General features: G+C 33.4%; 2 protein-coding genes across 6 annotated transcripts; one reads left to right on the top strand and one right to left on the bottom strand.

Annotated features, from left to right (window-relative positions):
• Positions 1-3,589: 3,589 nt before the first annotated feature.
• Positions 3,590-6,341, bottom strand: LOC108910916. Of its 5 annotated transcripts, none has more exons than XM_018715675.1 (2): positions 6,241-6,341; positions 3,590-5,358 (listed from the first exon to the last, which is right to left on the bottom strand). In XM_018715675.1, exon 2 carries the CDS (start codon positions 5,356-5,358, stop codon positions 4,366-4,368), a length of 993 nt encoding a protein of 330 aa, XP_018571191.1. In that variant the 5' UTR covers positions 6,241-6,341; the 3' UTR covers positions 3,590-4,365. The 5 variants fall into 5 exon arrangements, with proteins under 5 accessions (XP_018571191.1, XP_018571192.1, XP_018571189.1 ...); XM_018715676.1 differs by lacking the exon at positions 6,241-6,341 and adding an exon at positions 5,614-5,802; XM_018715673.1 differs by lacking the exon at positions 6,241-6,341 and adding an exon at positions 5,642-5,802.
• A 123-nt stretch (positions 6,342-6,464) lies between these two features.
• LOC108910926 (ataxin-2 homolog) lies at positions 6,465-20,693 on the top strand. The gene is made up of 9 exons (XM_018715695.1): positions 6,465-6,857; positions 7,274-7,398; positions 8,085-8,309; positions 8,369-8,722; positions 8,856-9,035; positions 12,203-12,636; positions 15,125-15,318; positions 15,384-15,565; positions 18,206-20,693. The coding sequence occupies exons 1-9, from the start codon at positions 6,820-6,822 to the stop codon at positions 18,667-18,669; spliced, it is 2,196 nt and encodes a 731-aa protein (XP_018571211.1). The 5' UTR covers positions 6,465-6,819; the 3' UTR covers positions 18,670-20,693.
• Positions 20,694-21,674: the final 981 nt, after the last annotated feature.

The following is a 21,674-nucleotide window of genomic DNA, read 5'->3' as shown; positions in this document are numbered from 1 at the left end:
AATAGTTAATAATAAATGTTTTATTGTAACGTGTGGTGGTAATAGTTTAAATAACCAGATGGATTTCACAGGGTCTAATGACACTTACAGTAAACCATAATTCAACAAACAAAGAAATCTAAATAAAAAAATTTAGATAAAGGAACGAATACACTCAAGATGAATTTTTCGAGACATAACGGCTGAATCAGTACAGTATTGGAGGTCATGAAGGCTTGCAAAAAATGTAATAATATTTTTAAGCTCGTATTTAAAAAAATGAAGTTGGTGATGGCCCCGGAGACGAAACGTTACATATAAAAATTGATTATGCATTCGATAGAGGGCAAAAAGTGGCCGTGAGAAAGTGTCCTTCTTTTTTCAATATCACCTCCAACAAGGCTGAAATGAAACAAAAATGGATATTCAAAATTTCGGTTTTTTTCAAATATTTCGAAAACTAATCATGTTAGCCTTGATTTTTTAGAGGCATAATGTTGGTCCCCTGATTACGCAAGTTTGCCCCCATTTAAGCTACTTCGTACCTCTTACCATTTCGGAGATCCCTGTAATGAGAAGCAAACTTGTAACAGCCTGTATTTTTTTTTTCATTTTCTTCATTTTGATATACAGGGTGTGCCATTTAACACTCCCGCTGCCAATATCTCCGAAATGAAGAAATTTATTTTAGTTTCGGAAATTGGGGCTGTTAGATCCCTCGAATAGCTTCAAATTGTAGTTAGAATTGTTAGTTCAAATCTTTCTGTATAGATGGCGTGGCGATACTAAAAAATTGTTTGTTCCCTGGAACGTGGAAATGCAGTCCATCTGAGAGATCGTTAAATTTTGAGTAATTTTTGTAGTATAAAGTTTTTCCCTATATTTACTTGTTTTCGAGATATGTCGACTTCAATGTATGATATAACAAGAAAATCTATTATTTTATTTAAATCGCACCGAGACAAAATATTCTTTTAAAATATTGTTAGAATGACTTTATTCACATCACATACTAACTAACAAACAATGAATTATAAAAAAACGAATGATCAACTACAGAAAAAAAAATTTACAATGGTAAATCTTTAAGGGGCAGAGACGAACAGTATTTTATCAAATGTTATTAAAAAATGCAGTCATAGGTGGCTCATGACAATGACAGATGACACATTAGTTTTCCAATAATTACAGTTTTATCAGCTTGCGTCTTTCAATTTATCTATACTAGTTATAGGATTTACCATCATACAATTTTTTTTCTGTAGTTGATCATTTGTTTTTTTTTATAATTTATGTTTGTTAGTATGTGGTGTGAATAAAATCATTATAACAATATTTTAAAAGAATATTTTGTCTCGGTGTGATTTATATCATACATTGCATATTAAAGTCGACAAATCTCGAAAACAAGTAAATATAGGGAAAAACTTTATATTACAAAAATTACTCAAAATTGAACGATCTTTCAGATGGACTGCATTTCCACGTTCCAGGGATCAAAAAAATTTTTAGTATCGCCATGCCATCTATGCAGAATGATTTGAACTAACAATTCTAACTACAATTTGAAGCTATTCGAGGGACCTAATAACCCCAATTTCCGGAACTAAAATAAATTTCTTAATTTTAGAGATATTGGCAGCGGGAGTGTTAAATGGCACACCCTGTATAGTTTTATAAATGTATGCATAGATTCTCAGTAAGTGAAATAAAAAAAAATTGAATTTTGTTGATTACAGCGGCATCTACCATGAATCGAAAAAAATGTTTCAGACAAATTCTACGTACTGTTAGCCGAAGAACCTGAATCTACAATGAAAAATAGGGGTTCCTATTTAATATTTCAAAGTTACTCCCTGGGAGGAGGGGGGAGGTGGACTAATTTTTAGCGCTGATGTATTTCCTCCAGGGAATGATTTAATTTCGATTATGGACATTTTTTCATAGTGCTTATTTTTCAAAAGCTGAGCTTCGTCTTAAAATAAGGGGTGGATTAAATAATTATAGTAAATAGTATAAACAAACATTTGCAAAACTCTTTGTTTATTCTATCAAAACCAACAAAATTACATTACATATTAGACCATAGATCTGTTTAGTTGTACCTATATATGAATCTGAATTTTACGATGACTATAGAGATATCGAAGTACCATAATTTTGCAATATATATGACATTTCAAAAAACATATGCCACGTTCGCAGGGATATTCCTTTCCAAAATAAGATAAAACGCAATATATACAGCTTATGTAGCTCCATTCTTGCTTTTCTGAGATACCTGTGTTAACGATTTTCATTATTTCATTTTTTTCAAATGTCTCTAAGACGACTTTAGTAATTTGTCTAAAATTTGAGTCGTGAAAAATATTTAAAAACTTTCAGCGTTGAAAAGGTGTAGACAGCTTTATCAACGGCATGCATACATTCCGATAGTGAAAAATAGTATGTACATCACCAACTTTTTCGCTTTTTGACGATGATTATTTAGGGCGATTCAAACATACTCCAAAAAAATTTAGGTGCTTGTAAAAAAGTGTCTATTAACAAGTGTCTGGAAATGCTTTGCTTTTAAGAAGGTTAAAATTTGAAAAATAAAATCACACTTCCTAAAATATCTCTAAAGATGTTTAACTTATGATGAAATTTTGGGCTAACGATTTATTTAAGATAAAAATTTACTGAATTTGAATATGAAAGCATCAAGCAGTAGTGGATATAATGGCAGTCGCTATCAATAAAGATCCCGTAAAATTGATGCCATTGGATTTGGAAATTTTATCCCTACTTGTAACGTTTAATATTAATTCTAAGAACGATTTCTTTCATTTTATTCAAAAAGTGCAGGAAAATTGACGTATTTTTAAAGCTAGAAATTTTAAACACCGTTAAAGTTATAAATGACAAAAATACATTATTGTAAACTAGGATGTCCAATGCCGATACATACAAGGTATCCCAGAATATGTGGGCAATTTCTCGGATTTATACAGATTACGTTAAAATAACATGACAAGTTCTTATAAAAATTTTCCCTAGAGGACCCCCTACAGAGATACAGGCCCCTAAAAATCGCTCCTAAAAATCGATTTTATTTAATAACTTCTATACTTTGTGTAATTGAATTATTTTTTAATACGATGGACAACAGTGGATAAAACAATCTTCAATTCACAGAACTAGACAATGTATAACATTAGAAGGAGCTTATATCGAACAGACACAAAATTATGGAATAAAAATCATATTAAACAAAAATAGTTTTTTCTCAAAAACAGTTCATTTTATCTTTTTTTAGTTTAAGATACAAACTATCTAAAAATATTATTTTTGTGCCTTTATCATAAAAGGTGTAAAAAAAATTGACAGTATTGCGCTACAGCTATAGTCCATCCCTGGTAAACCAAATAAGTCAAATTGTTTTCATGGGTCAATTTTTAAGGAGTCCATCGTTTTAAAAAATAATTAAATCACACAAAGTATTTTAAAGACTCGGATTTTTGTAGGAACTTGTTATGTCATTTTAACGTCCCCTGTATAAATCCGAGAGATTGCCCACATATTCATGGGTCACCCGGTATATTTAATTACAATGAAATAAAGTGTCAGATGTTTCATTGAAAAGAAAGATAATTATATTTAAAAATACTTATTTTAACAGGTAACATTGAAGAAAACACATACTCTTCAAACTAATGTCCTGCCAAGCATTGAATTATACCCGCAATATCTAGTAACCAGACATATACCAATTTCAAACTTGCAAGTTCTAACCCCAGTATATATTTGGTGATTCTGCTGACGAATGATCCTAACCTTTACTAAATATTGCTGGTATAAATAAGTTCTGCTCAGGGTAATAGTCCGCAGAGGGCATTAATCCGCAGAGAAGTTGATTTCTGCAATATCAGTTAAAATTGTTTTAGGCTGCATTATCAGTGACACAGGTCTTACTTGCATAGTACCTGCAAAATAACAGGTCACTCTCTGTCAGCTTGGCTGCACTGACAGATTAAGCATTGAATGCCATTCATAGATGTAGATACTCTTTTTTGTTCATCAATCCCTGTTATCTAAGAAACTATGCAAGTGAAATAAAATAAAACTATCGTTATTCACTAAACCCTACATAGTTCAATTATTAAATGTTTACAATCTTTTGTCTTTGTAAAACAACCTTGTATCGCAGAAATGAAGAACCTACTCATAAAAATAGTTAATTTTTTCTTTTAATTTTGAGATAAGGATCCTTCCCTTCCATGCTGATGATGACGTATATTTTCTGAATATATCTCTAATACACATATATATTTTGAAAAGGACCAATTTATATTTCATATATACGCACCCATGACAAAAATTTGAAGCTGTTTCTTTAAGTACGGCTTAATCCTTAGTTTCTAGAATTACCGCCATATTTTCACCAACTTCCTTTGGTCTGTACTCCAGATCCCACAGGTTGGTAAAGACCAGCGATTCTCCACCGCTCAAAGCGATGTTCAGTTCTGGACAAACGTCTTTACAGTTCAGCCTAGGGGTCAATCTCACGTAACTCCAGCCAAAGAGTTGGCTGAAAATTGACACCCGTTCAACCAGGTCTATAGGCTTGTAGTTGGTAGTGTTGTAATCCTTGTTCCACACCAACCAGTTGTACAAAACTGGGGAATAAGTCGGTGGTAAGAACTTTGGTCTGTAGGTGAACCTGCGGAACACCCTCATAGCTTCCAAGTCGCAGTTCTGGAAGTGCAGAAAAAACTCATCGAACGATTTGACTTTCTCTAGGAGTTGCCCTGCCATGCTAGAACCTCTGTGGATGCTAGTCGACAGTCTACACGGATATGAATAATAGAAAGCATCTTCCTTAACCACGTCGTCTATAAAATTTGAGTGCTTTGGCCACTCTTCTAAACCCTTGGTTAAAATCAAAGGCACGTCTAGTTCTAGGTAACGTTGAATTAAAGTGTCTTCATCGATATCTTCGTAAACGTGAATGTTACGTATATTTTCGCAAAGGTCGCAGTTGAAAAGCAAACTTGGGGTGCTAGGAGCCAATTTTTCTATGAGACATTGTTTGTTCTTTAAGTACCTCCAATCAAAATATGGCAGAACTTTTATCAAAGCGATTCTAGCAATAGCAGAAACGTGCCAGTAAATAAAGTCGAAATATGTTAAAAAGTATACTGAGACCAATAATACCAAGATTGATACGAAGATGTAGGTAAAAGCATTAGACTTTTTTACTTTTGCTGTTAGGGGTGCAAAGATCTTTTTTATTTCTTCGTCTTTATACTTTTCGGATCTTAAGTAATCGTACAGTTCATTAATTTCGGAATTGAATTGTTGAAAAGTGTAACTGGAGTTGATCTTTCTCAAAACCATCTGAAAAATAATACAAATATCTAAATCCAATTTTTAAGATTCATAACTAATGTTAAATTTCATAGTTTCTATTGCTGACAATTATTGTCTAGTTGAAATTTGCAAATAGAGATATTATTGAAACTAAATTCAATTCTCTGTTTAAAAATTTTTCAAATTGATACAAACTTCATTTTAATTTTACTGAAATATTACCTACTGTATAGGTACAATTTCACTTACAGTTGAATATTTCTTTAAAATGAAGAGACATACCTATTCTCCTAAATATTTAAATTTGTACCTGATATATACCCAAAAGGTCATTGTACGGTCTCTGGTCCCTTTGGCAATAATTATAATCTGCTGTAAGTGTAAGTAGGTACGTAGCTAGTAACCTTGAGAATAAAGCCAATGATTTGGCAAAAAATTTAACTGTTATTGCGACGATTTCCGTACCTATGAACGTATGTACGTAGATAAGTACATTTTAATGTCGTACAACACAGACAACACTACATATCTTCATATCTACTATCTTACTACCTGCTCGAGTACCTGTTACTTATTATAAAGAAAAAGTATATGTTAAAATTCAGCATAGTTAACATTTATAATATGTTCTATATTACTTATAAGAAATAAGAAGGCAAAACAAAACGAGGTTTTCTTCAGAATGTTTGTTTGAATTTTCTTCTAAAAATACTCGACCCAGGAAATGTTTATTTTTATAAAAATTATTGTAATTTGTACTGTTTATTTGTATTATATTATTCGTTGTTTATAGTTTGTTAAATATTTAAATAAATCAATGTTATTTGTTTGCAAGACTCGTACGAAAATAAATAAGAAAAGTAAACAAGGGGCGTGCGGTGTACAGTAAAATCCATGTATTGAACTTACCCTGAGATGTTATTATGGGAAAGTCTTAAAAAAGACGAGACTTCGTTTGAAAAGCAAACAACAGGTTGTCGGAATTTTGTAATTTGGGGCTGTATAATTAATTTTTGTCGATTTACGCACGCTCCGAGTTATCGATTATTTGAAGTACTAAAATTTGCCGCCACAAAACAAATGCAACAAAAACTTTAATGGCGGCCACGCGCAATCTCAGTCGAGACTTGTCAGTCAGTCTTGACAGACACTACCCGCAAATGCTGGTTATACATTTGTTTGTTATCAAAAATATCAATTTTTTAAACAATTCACACGTGAAAATCAACGGAAACAGACACTGTATCATTGTCTGAATGTAATAAAACAGAAATCACTTGAATGTGATTGTAAAAACAAAAGAAAAACGCGTTCTACGGTTACGTCACTAGGCCATTTTGTATTTGGTGAAATCTTTGTTCGCGAACGGGTGAAAATAAAAGGTTTTTCGTAAACCTCGTGTTCTTGTTTTAAAGTGTTTACATAAAATTCATCAAAATTCCGGTGCCTACGAGAAATAGGGATCCCGGCCATTACGGTAACGGTGACATGAACAACAAAAGGAAAAATCGAGGAGGCCCTGTAAGGTTAGTAACTTTTCTAAAACAAAAATCGGATCAACAATAAAAACTCGTTCATTTAGGGGTTTCACACTATTTACCCTGTGATTCACTTACAACGTGGCTTCAGTATAAACAAAAGAACCCAAACATGTTTATATAAATTATTTTCATGTTTTTTTGTGTACTTGCCACAAATATATATTATTTTCCTTTTAAATGTACATTTGAATGTATTTAAAACGTATTGTTGTTTTTATTCAGTTTTGAATCCTAATTATTAATGATTTTAATAATACAGGAATTACTTTTTACATTAATTAAGATTGTGTTATTATTTGAACTAATTTATTATTCATTTTTTAATTTGGTTTATAGTTAGGTACTAGATTTTTTAATTTTATTGTCTGCCTATCTATGTTCTCCAAGTTTTATATTTTCAGGGCCCAAAGAACGAGATCTGTAGCAGTAGAAGGTGTCTACAATAATGCTCATTTCATGCATGCTGCTACTAGCCAAATAGGCAATATAGTTCGTATTAAAACAGCCTCAGGATCAGTATGGGAAGGTACATTAATATTACTGTCATCACTTTGTGCTCTATGTGTTTTACTTCTTCCTCTTTCTTACTTTTAACAAGATAAGTCCTTATTCACTTTTATATTGGTATTTTTCATGTCAGATAAATTAATATACATGCATAACTGATAAGTAGTATGTAGGAATACATACAACTTTAATTGAATTTTAAAACAATGAGTAATATGCAACAGCATAGTTATCACTTCGTATTTTGCCATAGCGACAAATAAACAAGCGCAGAATTGTGTACAAAATTAATTTGTTTCTGTAAACTACTTGACCTAAACCAACTAAGTTTTATGTTGTCTAAAGAAGTTGTTTTCCTTATCATTTGAAAACTCATAACTTTTAAGTGTTTATAAACGTTAATAATTGAAAATAACCAAATAAAGAGATGTAATAATTGTTGATGAAATTGATTAATTGAAATTATTCTCAAGGTGGTATTATAATTCTCAGTGCAGTATTTGTCTCCTTTTGAGAGAACTGGTTCCATTCATATAATAGACAAACATGTTTTTAAATCATATTAGTGGAATGCGTTTGATGTATTTGTTTTTAGAATTGATAATTAGAGTTGATAATTTTTTTTCTATCGAAAAGTATGTAGCACTAAACATTTTATTATCTTTCTAATTTATCTTTTATCCTTATCACGATTGCCCCTTGTAGGTGTATTTAAGACGTTCTCAAGCAGTTTTGAGGTAGTGCTAGAGGTGGCAGCCAAAGTAGATAATCCCGAAGGGCCCAATTCCCAGATACAGGCCGAGACATGCGTAGAGAAGCTCATTTTTAAGCCTAATGATATTCTAACAATGGTGGCGAAAGACGTAGATCTAGATTACCCCACTCGTGATACGTTTCAAACCGATACTGCCATATCTGCACGACTCAACGGTACGTACATAAAAGAAACCATCGTCAATATCAAATAACTAAATTGACACTTACTTTAGGTACCGCTAAGCTGGAGGAGAGGGAACTGGAACCATGGGACTCGGGCGTGAACGGCGCCGACATGCCCTTAGAATTGGATGCCGCCAATGGGTGGGACGCCAACGACATGTTCAAGAAAAATGAACAGGAGTACGGGGTACAAAGCACGTTCGACCAATCCCTGAGGGGCTACACGGTGCCGCTCCAGCAAAGCGACACTGCCGATTACAAAGAGGCAGAGGCCAAAGCTAATCTGATCGCCAGCGAGATAGAGAACCAGCCCACGCACAAGGCGAGGCTGGAGCTGGAGAACGGCGACGAGGAGGCTGCCTACGCGGCGGTCGTCCGACCTCATCAGGATTCTAACGCCAACGGTAAAGTATTAGAAAATTGTTGATCGTTTTTGTACTGCATTCTATTCATTTGAACTACTTGTACTTGTTCATTTGAGCTACTGGTTCTTGCATTTTGTTAATATATTATATACCACGTGCTTCATTTTTGTAGGAAAATATATACCTCCAGCGAAAAGAAAGAGTCAGAACAATGGAAAACTAGTTAGAAGTACGCCGCCACCTAGTCAGAGCAGTAGTAGTCAAAATACACCCTCCCCAAAAGAAACTAGGCCTCCCGTTAACTACCCCATGCATCCCTCTCCGCATCAGAACAGTGTACACGTTCAGCAAGGTACTTATATTACATTTATTAGCATTTCTTTAGCCTTTATATGTATAGAGTGTTCTGATTTATAGGTATCTCAAACTATTTTATTTTTTTAAATTTATCTTAAATAGGCACATATTTGGGACTGCTACGATTTTTTTGAGGCTCATTTTAAAAAAATATAATTTGGTAATTTTTTTAATATGAAAACATACCATATTGTTACCCCTTACAATGTCTGTACTAGTTTTTATAAAATATATTTATTTCCAAATGTGTATATGTGTAACAATTCCTAGTAATTTTGGTTCTTTTTTTTTGTTTTTCATATTTTTTCTGAATTAATATCGAAGATTGGGAGCAATTTGCAATTATACATGAATGATCTACTATTTCTTTCAAAATATGTATATATTAAATACTCCTCTTTATTGCTTTTTACCAAAAATCAATGATTTTCTCAACCAGCAATATGGACTTTGTTTAGACTAAAATTGACAAGGAAACAAATTTTGTACCTGAATGCGTTTCCCGGGCCATCAGGGCTACCGTATTTTATTCTTCGACACTGGCTCTGATCCTTTCAGAACAATATTGCAATGAGAAAATTTAATTTGAAAATTTCAAGATTTTTATTTACATCTGCGGTAACCCTAACGTTTAAATAGGCACTGCCCACCGTAGAGCTATCATAGATCAGTTTGTAAGCACTCGCCTAGCAATCCGAAAGATGTTGATTGAAATCACGGGTGGATCAGATAATTTTTTTTTTCAAAAGCGCCAATGTTTTAGTAAATTTTTAATTTTACTGAAAGGAAATATGTTTAAATACTTTTGTACTTTGCTATATTAAATATAATGTAACTCATTTGGATTTACTGTCAACTCAATATGTACGAGTTAACTTTTCCATCTACAAAGTCCGTGTGCAAATATATTTTATATATAGATTGTTTAACGTCCTTTGTGGAGTGTACTGAAAATAAAGTCAGGGGAAGGCATTTAAAGGAAAGTAGAAAAATTAGTTGTCAATATTTTTCGAATATTTCCAATCACTAATACAATTCTTCTTAAATTTGCCCCAGAAACAAATTATAGCAGGCACTTTTGAGGAATACTTTCCGAAGAATGTGCCTTTTTAGGACCTATTTAATATGAAATATCTGAATTTTGTTTTTTTTTTACTTATTAATGCTTTGTACACCTGTAAATCGGGACACCTTGTGTATACCTGTACCCTTGAGTACACATTTGTTATTACCAAAAAGAAAAAAAGTAAAAATAGTTTTCAAAGTGTGTAAAATTTTACTGATACGAGTTATAGATGCATGCTTTCGGCAAACGAAATTGTCATCGGAGCTAATCATCGGTTATAAATACCTTCTAGATAAAAAAATCAACACTGTTGTGGAATTGTAATGATTATTTGACTTCATTGTTGATATAATTATGTGCAGCAAAATTGTTTGTTCATTTTGTATGAATTTCTTGTTTTTACAAATTCTAAATGTATATTCTGTCAAAAAATATCAGGAATTTGTCAATAAAACACAATATATTCAATTAATCATCAAAATTTATTGTCTCAAAATATGCTCAATTTGAAGCAATACACTTTTTCCAACGAACAACCCACTCGTCAAAGCACTTTTTAAACTCATATTCCGGTATGGACCTCAACTCCTTCAACAATTTTCTTTTTATGACTTCTATCGACTCGAATGTGTTCCCCGAAGGGGTTATTTGAGTTTGGGTAAGAAGAAAAAGTCAGCAGGGGCCGTACCCAGCGATTACTGTGGGTGCTCGATGACATTCGTTGACATTTGTTGTTAAAAATTCATTCACAATTATCGCTTTGTGTGATGGTGCATTATCGTAGTGCAAAATTCAAGAATTATCTTTCCATAAATGTGGTCTTTTGGGACGGATACTCTCTCTCCCAAACCAGATATAATATAAGATACCAGATATATAATGCCCAGATAATATTCTTTGTTGACTGGTTCTCCGTCCGGAAGGAATTCTGTGTAGACAACACAATGGTAGTCGAAGAAAACAGTCAATATAACTTTAATTTTAGATCGACTTTGACATGTTTTATTTTTTAGTTTCGGCTCATTAGAAAAGCGCCATTCGGAAGATTGTTGACTTGTTTGCATGTCAAACTCGTAAATCCATATCTCGTCACCCGTTATGATGTACTGCATGAATGTAAAGTCTGAATTACGCCATTATTCTATGGCTAGAAATTGGCCTCAATGATTTGGGATCGAGGGGGATTATCCCTCTTTATCCTGCCTCATCTCGTGTAGGCCTGGACAGCCTTCGTAGGTGGGCNAGAAAATGAATAAGAATAATCTTTTCATTTTAGTATCAATTCTAATAAATAATAAAACGCAATATTACACAACACTTTTAATTTAAATTTTTAACTTAACTTTTTCCTTTTTCTCTGTTTGGTCACTATAATTTACTTTATCATAAAAGTAATTAGAAAAGTAATTAGAAAAGTAATTGCTAAATCCATTTTCCATGTAACTGTAATTAAATTAATATAATTCCTTTTTTAAAGAATATACTTTGTAATTGTAATTAGTTCCTTTTTTTAAAAAGTAATTTGTAATTGTAACTATTTTTAAATTACAAGTAATTACCCAGCTCTGCCATTCGCCACGGTAAAGTAGTCGGTCGAGAGTGCAGTGGCAAGCATTTCTCAGCCAGGCTTCCTATTCTGATCCGGGTTCAATCCCTGGCGTCGGCACTAGCAATATCAATTGAAAATGGGTGTTTGTCCGCGTTTTTTCAAGTGTAGTCCCCTTACGCACAGGCTTTGGATTTGGGGGTTGTACAATTTCTGTGGTATGTTTTGTTTTTTTTTATTCCCATCTTGAGCTTTTGATAAATCTGAATTACTGTATATCTTTCCTAACATTTTCAGTGATTCAGCACGAGAAATTCCATTGGTAATGTTTATGGGCTTCAATTTTTTCTCCCTTTTTGGTCTTGTCTCTATTAAAAAATAACAACAAAAAATGGCTTCCGCTTTTTCAACATTTCATCGTTTTTATTACATCTTTATAAGTAAAAAATTGTAAAGGATTTTCTAACTGCGCCTTTTGGGGAAGATATTCCATTGTCGCATTATTTAAAAATCTGTCGATGTCTGTGCGATGATACGCTTGATCTTTCAGCGCCCCACAACCAACAGCACATCCACAACGCCAACATGCATCCCCCCCAGATGCCCATGCAGCAACAGCCGCAACAGAACGCCATGCCGAACCATGGCCGGCCCCACTCCCATACGCCTCCCCACCAATACCAGCCGGCTGTCCAGGTCCGACAGGCTCCTCCGATTCAGCAGCAGCCACACGCCTCCAAGCCTCAGATGAACGGGGAGGCCAAGCCCATGCCTCAACGTCAGCAGCGAAACGCTTACAATCAGAACCAGCAGCAGTACCAGCACGATATCAAGAGTCAGGAAATGGTGAACGTTTCTAATCACCCCCCGAGGCACAGGGATGATACCGTCAAGGATCTGCACGCTTTCTCGCAGGATTTCAAGCTGGTGTCCGGGCCAAACGAGCAGCAGCAGGTGCAGGGGCCTCCGCCAGTCATCGAACAGGTGGGTTAGGTAATCGAGATGAGAGTGAAATGATTTTTTTATGTAATTACGATTATACAATATACGAGGAGTAAATATCAGTAAATTTTGTATTTCCCATAACATTAAATAGTTTAAAATTGCTACCACTTAATCGAACAATTAAAAATACCAATACCAGTTTTTATTAAAATGTCGGTGTGTGTTAAAAATAACACAACGGTTGTCAAATATCAAATCGTCTCCTTTCGGAAATATAAATACTAACAATGAGTTGAATATTCCAGGTTCCAGTAACGTATCATTTTTATTTATAACTTTAGTGGCGTTTAATGTATCTAGCTTTGAAATTACATTGATTTTTCTGCATTTTTTGCTGTAACACAGCTGTAACGATAAATGACCTTGAGTTTTTTTTAAATTACGTTTCAAGTATGTATCAAAGTTACTTTGAACTTACTAATAACATTTGCAACTTGTCTGAAATAATGTTATGTCAATTTTACTTGTAATTAACGTGTCTATAAATACCATGAAATAAAATTTAATATAAAATAATATAATATCTTTTAAATTTTAAAGAATTATATGATTATGTATCATGAATACAAAAATATCCATAATATAACGCATAAATTCAGTAAAAATTCTTTTTTTGAAAAATGCTTGGAAATTTTTGTTTTTAATTGGTATTTTTTTTTTAAAACTGATACAACAAACTGATTTCAAATTTATTATTTCTCATAGGTCATAGGAGAGACATCCGACAAACAATTTAGCTCTTTTTTTATGTCTATCCAGTCATGTTTTGAGAGTGGATGAGATATAACGTACAAAGTTTTTCATGTCTTATATGACGTTACTCAATACCTACAGGCAAGGCAACCTATCAAAGTACGATTCTTGGAAGTCTATCTCAACAAATATCGTACGAATTGTGTATATTGTACTTTTCCTTCAAAAGTTGTTGATATTTAAAAATTAACATCTGAATCCTTTAGGATTTTAATAAATGTTAATTCTAGCCACCTTTTATCCGCAATTGACTGTTTTAATACTTTGGAGCAGTGGCGGTTTGTGACATTGAGGATAGGTGAAGCGTATTCATTGATTAACTAAAAAGAAAAATTTTCAACGTCAAACGACTTTAAATTAATCTGGAAATTTTTAGTTGCATTTGCAATATTACCGAAAAACTGACGTACACTAGAAGGATTTTCATTTAGATTTTATATAAAATAGAAATATTAGTTCGGATTGTAGACTTCTGCGAACATTAACGCACACCGTACATGTATGTTCCAAAGAACCTTTGTGGTTACGACAACCTCACGTGACTTTCTCAAAATTGTTAAATCCCTTCTTATTCCACACGCCCGACTTTACATCCACAATTAAACATAGCATACAGAAAAGTTTTTTTAAATGAATACTTCCACGCAACCACTTATACTCCAAATACCATTTATTTCGAACGTACACATTATCTTTTGACTTACCCTTTTTTTCTATATCGAGAGAATAAGGCACGGGTCTCTCTCAATTTAAAAAATCCTTTTTGTCCTCAATACTCCATCTGGAAAATGGGGTTTCTAATAAAATACATACTGGATCATACATAGGAAACATTTCTACAATTATTATACAAAACAAATACTAACAAAGAACGGTTGTAATCGTGTACTGGGCGACACATATCGTATAAACTGTTAAAGGCAGGTGATGGGCGATGCTGCTTCAATTTCTGCGTCACTCGTTCCCCCATGCCATAGTTTACTCACGTGTTGGGTGTTGGCCGCCTTGTTGCCATAATAACCGCCGTAAACAAGGCTACAAAGAGAAGCAGAACACAGACTGATTTCAATCTGAGTCACTTGCGTATACTATACGTTGTATGGCTCGAGGTTGATGTTCGCGCTCAACGAAGGCAATGTTTTTTAAGAAGGCGTTCACCTCGCAACTATTCTTTTTATTTCTGCGTATTTAGCAAACAAACACAATACATTTTCAATATAGAATTATACCTAAATTATAAAATTTATATAAAATTAAAAATAATTTTAAATTGCACAACCAAACGGAAATTTTAGGTGAAGCGGTGACCTGACAAGCCGCCACTGCTTTGGAATGAAAAAGCCAGGCCATGGATGTCATTTATTATCGGAGTAATAACAGTTGTAGTTTCTCAATAATATTCTATGAATAAATTAAGAACAAATTCCAAAATTGACATAATGTAAAAATAAACTATTTACCAGTTTAGTGCTTTTTTTCATTAAAAATGTCGTTCTGCGATACTACCTCTTTCTTTTATTTCTCATTACTAGGTACAAAAACATTCTGAAGGAAAAAGTCTATGATTCATTAATTCATTAAAAGATTCTTCCAAAGAGCTTTTCCGAAATGATATAAAAATGACCACTTCCCTTTAAAAATATACAGAAGAAACTAAATCTATGACACAAATAAATAATTGCAAACAGTAAACAAAGGTATTTTTCCATTTAAGGTTCCACAAGTTCAACCACCAATACCCCCATCAAATAAACCCCCTCAACAGGCATCACCCCCACAACCCCAACAGTCGATATCGCCCCAGCAAGAAAATATCGAAAAAGTGACACACGCTGTAAAGAAGTCGACCCTAAATCCAAACGCTAAGGAGTTTGTTTTGAATCCAGCAGCTAAACCTTTCCAACCTAGGTAAATAATTTTTTTTTTTTTTTCAACAAAAATGAAAACTACATTTTGTTACATTTTTGCGTCAGATCACCAAGTACACCCTCTGCTAGTAGACCGCACACTCCTCAGACCCCGAGTCATAGCCCCTACATCCCGACTACAATGAACGGTCCCGGAGTACAACCGCAGATGCCCGTCATGATGTACCATGTGATGACGAGCCAGCCGCAGTACCAGGCACCGCCGCAGGGCAGCAGAATCAAACGAAGTAAGTGACATTTCCATTTATGAGTTTCACTACTTGTTCTTATAACGCGATCTGGATCCCTGTGCAGGGAAAGTATGTATTTTCATTCATAGAATGCAAATTGATAAATAACACATCGGTCAAAAAGTCCCGGACTAACTAACCCATCGATAGCGCCACTAATTAAAGCAAACGCATCAAAGTTTAGTGACATTTCGACCATTACTTATCGAGATATTGAAGTTTTAGTGATGCTACTTTTGACATTTTCAAAACAATGGACAAACTGAATTTCGTGTGATGATGGGCAAAAATACCGTTTGAGCTCAGTAATGGCTTGAAAAGTGTTATAAGGAACCTGCTCAGTCGAAAACAACCGTTTGTCGGTGGTTTACTGAGTTTAAATAGGGCCACACAGACATCGTTGATGCTGAACGCTCAGTATGTCCAAATGAGGTGACAACATCAAAAAACATCAGAAAAATCCTCGAAATCGTGTCGGACAACCGTAAAATAAGTTGCATTTTAAAGATATTAAAACGCAGTGTATACTGTCTCCTGCAACTTCATTTTACAGTTGTCCAACACAATTTTGAGGATTTTTTTATGTTTTCTGGTGTTGTTACCTCATTTGCACATCAATTGAAGGTGATGTTTGAATTATTTTATAATCATTGCCTTGTTCGATATGAAGTTCAGCAGAATGTATCTAGTCACCAAAAAATATTGCATTTTTTAGATGAAAACTAAAACTGTATTTCGTTAGATTTCTTTGAAACAAGAGATATTTGATGGAACGAAAAGTTTCTTGAACAAAATAAGCATATCGATAAAAATGTATTTTTTGAATTATTTCTTACTAAAACGGAACCTTGAATAGTACGTGTAAATTTTTTGTCACAATATACAATATTTTAATTTTGAGATTGCTTTGATAAATCTTTTTAGGCACATAAAAATGACCTACATATACAAAACTATTATTGTAAATAAAAATTGTCATATTTCGAGCATTTTTTCAAAACATTTTTTATTTTTAACGTAAACGTTACTTTATGAACAGATATATAGCTTATACAGTCTTCAGAAATGATTACAATTCAACGAATCAGCGATTGCATTGTCTCGAGCATAGACACAATGGTTTGTCATTGTTCATTGTAAACGAATTATTAATATTGATGATGCTAAGATTTTGGGATTTTTAGTTTTTTAGTTGACAGTACCAGTTGTGGAATGTTGGGTTGCCTAAGCTCGGTGGTCACGTGGCTTGTAATCATTTATGAAGGTTTTACGACTTAAGTTATACAGGGTGATTCAGAACTTATCCAAAAAAAAATTTTGGAGGTACAGGGGACTCTTACAAATACAATTTTGTAAAGAAAATATCAAAACGGGCAGTTCGAAAATGATTTAAAAATACAACTGCACGGTACTGGAAACTGGTCCACTGTAAAACCTGACGTCGCACAATGCAACCGGCATGGCGGCAAAGTGTGATAAAAACGTACGAAAACTTTCACAAGTAAAGAAATAAATAGAATTTTATAGCACCTATTTTATGTCAGCAAATTCAACTGCTTTTGCCATTTTTGTTATTATTAATTAATAAAATTAATTTGTGGTTTTAAATAATAAAATAATTTGACATACCTGATGTTACAACAACTGTTCATTTTAAATAATAAAATAATTTGACATACCTGATGTTACAACAACTGTTCAAACTTTTATCCACTGACGTGTAAACACAAATATTGTCTTGCTTCACCATAACACAAATGCTTCACCATAATACAAATGTTGTCTTGCTTCACCATAAATTAAAACGATATGCTTCAACTCCGAGTTGCTATACATGCAAGCCATTTTTGACCCTAACTATTAAAAAACTATTGTAAACACCACCACAGTAAACACTATCGCAATGATTACAATTGTAAAATCGGATTTCAGTATTCGGAGTTGCTGAGGCCATGTGGCTCTATACGCATATTACGAATGACGCTAGAGTTGTCCAGCCATGTAATGGTTGAATGTACTATAACTTCAATAATTTTTTTCTCGGAAACTAAGGATTTTACAAAAAAATTTTTTACGATATTGACTCCATTTCTCGCATCGCATCCCCAAATTTTTTTGGATAAGTTGTGAATCGCCCTGTATAGAGTGAAAATGTTTAACCCTTTCGCCACTAAAGGGCATATATGTCCCAAGGCATTTTAGGTTTCAAAAATACGGTAAATTTTTTTTGAAAATACGTTTTTTTGTATAACTATAATACTTTTATAGACCCTCAGAACAATTTTATTCAATATTATCTTTTTAGCATGCCACATTTTTAAATTTTAATAATAATTTTTTTAAATAAATTTTGAAGTTAACTAAGACTGGTGTTAATAAGGTGGACTGTTGTGTACGCGAATATATACCTGGTACTAGCAGCACGGTTGGGACAGTTTGAATAGGGATTTATAATGCATTGGTATGCTTGCAGTGTTTTTTAAAATTTCCTTGGGACATATATAACCCAATACTATTTTTAAAGCAGAAAAAATTATATTGTAGCCGTAGCGAAAGGGTTAAAGGAACGCCAGTAATAATTAGCGAATAAATTAAAAAATTAAATTTATTAAAAACCTGTAACTATTAATTCCGCAGTACCAATGAGCCAGATGCGCACCGACATGGCCTCGCAGATGCAAGTCGCCGCCGCCACCGGCCAGCCCCTGCTGGCGCCAGCCCCCCTACAGCAATTCATCTACCCGCCTAGCATGAACCAGGCCTACCAGCCCATGCCGGCAGCGGTCCGCATGTACGACACCTCCCCCCAAATACAATACCTACCGCCTAACCCCCATCAATCACAGACCCCCTCTCCCGCTCAACCACCGCAATACAACCCGGCGCAGGGACCCCAGGCACCGCCGCAGCCCTGCCAGGCCGCCCCGCCGCCGCAGGGTCACCCGCAGTTCCCCCTCATGTACCCCTTAATCCCGGCCCAGCCGCACATGATGCAGAGCATGCAGTATCTGCAGCAGGCGCCCCCACCCCCACAGCACCCCATGCCGGTGCTGATGCACCAACATCCCGGACAAGGTAACCACCACGGGCCCAATCCTTAGCGGTAAGCCCGGCCGTTTTGTTAGGTAAATTTTAATAATCCTGTTTTCGCCCCTCTTGGTCTTTTTGTTTCCTTTTTACATAAAAAGAAGGGAGGCGGAGCGTTGGCGTTGCAGATTTTTTATTTTTATTTTTATTTTTTGTTATTTATTTGTGTAGATATTGTTCTACTTGGAGTTAAGGTGTGATGCAGCTTATGCGTCTTTTGTACATATATTTTTTTCGTGGAGCCATCCTTGTGTCTTTTTTACCTGAAATTGAAATGTTTTCAGGTTTTACCATGAAGTGATTAACTCCAAAGCGGTGGTTCTGACGTAACTTTTTTAATAAGATATATCAGTGATTTTTTTTATCCAAAAGTCAATATAATTCTAATTTATCGTCCCTAGAATGCCTCTCTACCAAATTTGAACAAAATGTCTTTAAAAGTACTCGAGATACGGTTCCCAACATTTTTTTATTTTTGTGTAACTGTTAAGTTCTATACTATTGAACTTAAATAAACTTTTCCTTTTGCTTTTTGTTTTTTTTTATAAAACTGCAATTCTGGAGTAGGTAATTTTTTTTTTATCTAGTTGGTAATAAAAATTTAGCATGGAAACTGCCCCTAACATTTTCACACTTATTGAAAATATTCATAACAAAAATACGTGATAGAAGAACAAAGAAAATAATATAACAACGTTAAATAATTCTCTCTATATCAGCTATTCAACGTCCTTTTTTATGCATTCTTCAAACCCTTCACCACTTTTTACACACTGCGTTATTTTATTTTCTAAGTCCTCCCTAATACGAAGTTTGTCCTTTTTTAATAGTGTTGCAGAAATGGAGATATTAGTTATTTAATGTTGTAAGTTTGTTTCTTAATGAAAATATTTTTAATAATGTGAATATATTAAGAAATATATGTTCCGACACTGATCTTTTTAAAAGTTAGAAAAAAGTCTTCAAGAATTTGATGAGATTTGATGAAACAAAAAGTAAAAGGAAAAGCTTATGTACCATATCTATAACGGTTATACTAAATTAAAGAAACTAAACATTTGGTTATTCATATCTTGAGCACATTTAAAGAATTTTTTTTAATTTGGTTTCTATAACTTTAATATAAAAAAAACGCTTATATTTTTTAAAAGTCCGCCAAATTTTTAATTTAGAACCCGACGCCTATGGCCAAAATCAAATGTGGTAATACCAGAAGTTACATTGCTTGGCAGGTAATTATTTTATAACAAAAAGTCAAAATGTTTGAATTTAAAATAACCGAGATATAAGAGTGGCTCCATAAAAAGGGAGACAAGTTATACTTATATCATATTTTTACTATTAAGTTGCTTCGGCCCTGAAAAATGTTCTTATTTTTCGTAAAAACACTGCATCATATTTGAATAACTCGCAAAAAATATGCGTTAGTAAATTTATTGATTGATTTTATATAAATTAAAGGTATTGTATATAATTCTTCCCTGTATATTTCTAGCAAAGAAAATATTAATTTAAAATATTGCGATTGAAATTGATTACAATTTTTTTTTAAATAAACACGAATATCGTAAGATACTTGTCATTACATTTACTTTTGTTCATTGCCGTTTTTAAATATCAAAGTTAGATTTTCTACGAAATCGGGAAGCGAAATATTTAAAACGAGTAATCGCGCCTTAATTTTAACGTACAACATTACTCAAAGTAGATCTGAGGTAGCTTAATTGTGAAAATTCTGCGACGTCGACCATCGGCCTTTGCCCACTGTTTGTAACACCCCTTTCCAAAATTTGTTATTTTTTTTTGTTATATTCTTTTAATTTTGTTAATTGTTATTTTCTAAAGATAGAAAAAGGTTCCCCCAAATATTTAGGCCACTTCAGTTGTTAGGCAGGTGGGAGATTGGTAGTTTTCGTGTACGATTTTTCTAGCTGCATTCTTCCTAGACAGTCAATATGCAAAATGTTGAGTGAAGTATTATTAAGGTACGCAAGAATTGTATACGGAAACCGGCTTCCCACTTGCACCTAAAAAAAAATTAATTGGCCTTGTTTTTTTCCACTGGCCGAATTTTGTAGAAGTAATTTTAAAAAAGTTATCAGCGGTAATATGATTTGGCAGTGAAAGACTCCATTCCATATTTTTTAACATACATATTTTTTTTTTGAGGTATAGTTATTCAATTGAAAGCAAATCATTGTGCTGAAAAGTCAGTCAGAGCTGGGCTTAACTGAATTTTCAATTTTTTTTTATTGAAATAAAAATTGCGGCACCACTATTATAATGCCTCGTTTACGTTTTTTGAACGACAGGCAAGGAGGTGCTTCGTAGATACTAAGGTGCCTTAACATTTATTTTTTATTAATTATCGATGAAGACCTATCTGGCACCTCGAAATGTATTTTTTTTTTTACTTAGTTGATCTAAGTACCATTCACAAGTTGAAAATTTGATCGATATTGGAGCGAGAAAACTGATTTTCTAGCTATTATAATTTGATTTTCATCACTATTTTCTAAAACTCGCAAAATAATCTAACGACAGTCGGTTTTTGGATTATTTTGTCTCATGTTATTTCAATTAATTTTCGGAAAGCTTTGTCAAAATTTATTGAAGCAGCAGTTACAAATGTTACATAAATGTTTTTTTTTTTTCACAAATAAAGTCATTTGAGTTTATTTGTAATCTCTTGTTTTATTTTCTACCAACTGCAATCTAGCAAAAAAAAATTCCACAGCGTTGGAAATATTCGAAAATGTCCACTCTAATTCCAAAATAATAGGCAATAAGTCAAATAAATCAAATCACAATTTTTACTACTTTTTAATTTGTTAAAATGGTTTTTTCTATTCTGCATTACATTACTTATTTCTATCTTTGGTTATTGTCCCGTCAGGTTATAAATGCTAAAATTGTAAGAATGTGAAATATGCAGTAAAAAAATAAAATTTATAACGACAATAAATATTTAATCCATAGGAAGATTCACTGACATTATTTTAAAAAGAATCTTTCAACA

Source organism: Anoplophora glabripennis, unplaced genomic scaffold, assembly GCF_000390285.2.
Source record: "Anoplophora glabripennis isolate ALB-LARVAE unplaced genomic scaffold, Agla_2.0 scaffold462, whole genome shotgun sequence".
In the NCBI taxonomy this organism is placed as follows: domain Eukaryota; kingdom Metazoa; phylum Arthropoda; class Insecta; order Coleoptera; family Cerambycidae; genus Anoplophora; species Anoplophora glabripennis.
Note: the sequence above shows the minus strand (reverse complement) of the source record. Positions and strands in the feature narration are given on the sequence as shown.

Excerpts from the sequence above, each read along its gene's own strand:
- LOC108910926 (XM_018715695.1), top strand. The coding sequence starts at position 6,820 with ATGAACAACAAAAGGAAAAATCGAGGAGGCCCTGTAAG. Across the intron at positions 7,399-8,084 it reads CTCAGGATCAGTATGGGAAG|GTGTATTTAAGACGTTCTCA; the intron begins GTACATTAATAT and ends TGCCCCTTGTAG. Across the intron at positions 8,310-8,368 it reads CATATCTGCACGACTCAACG|GTACCGCTAAGCTGGAGGAG; the intron begins GTACGTACATAA and ends CACTTACTTTAG.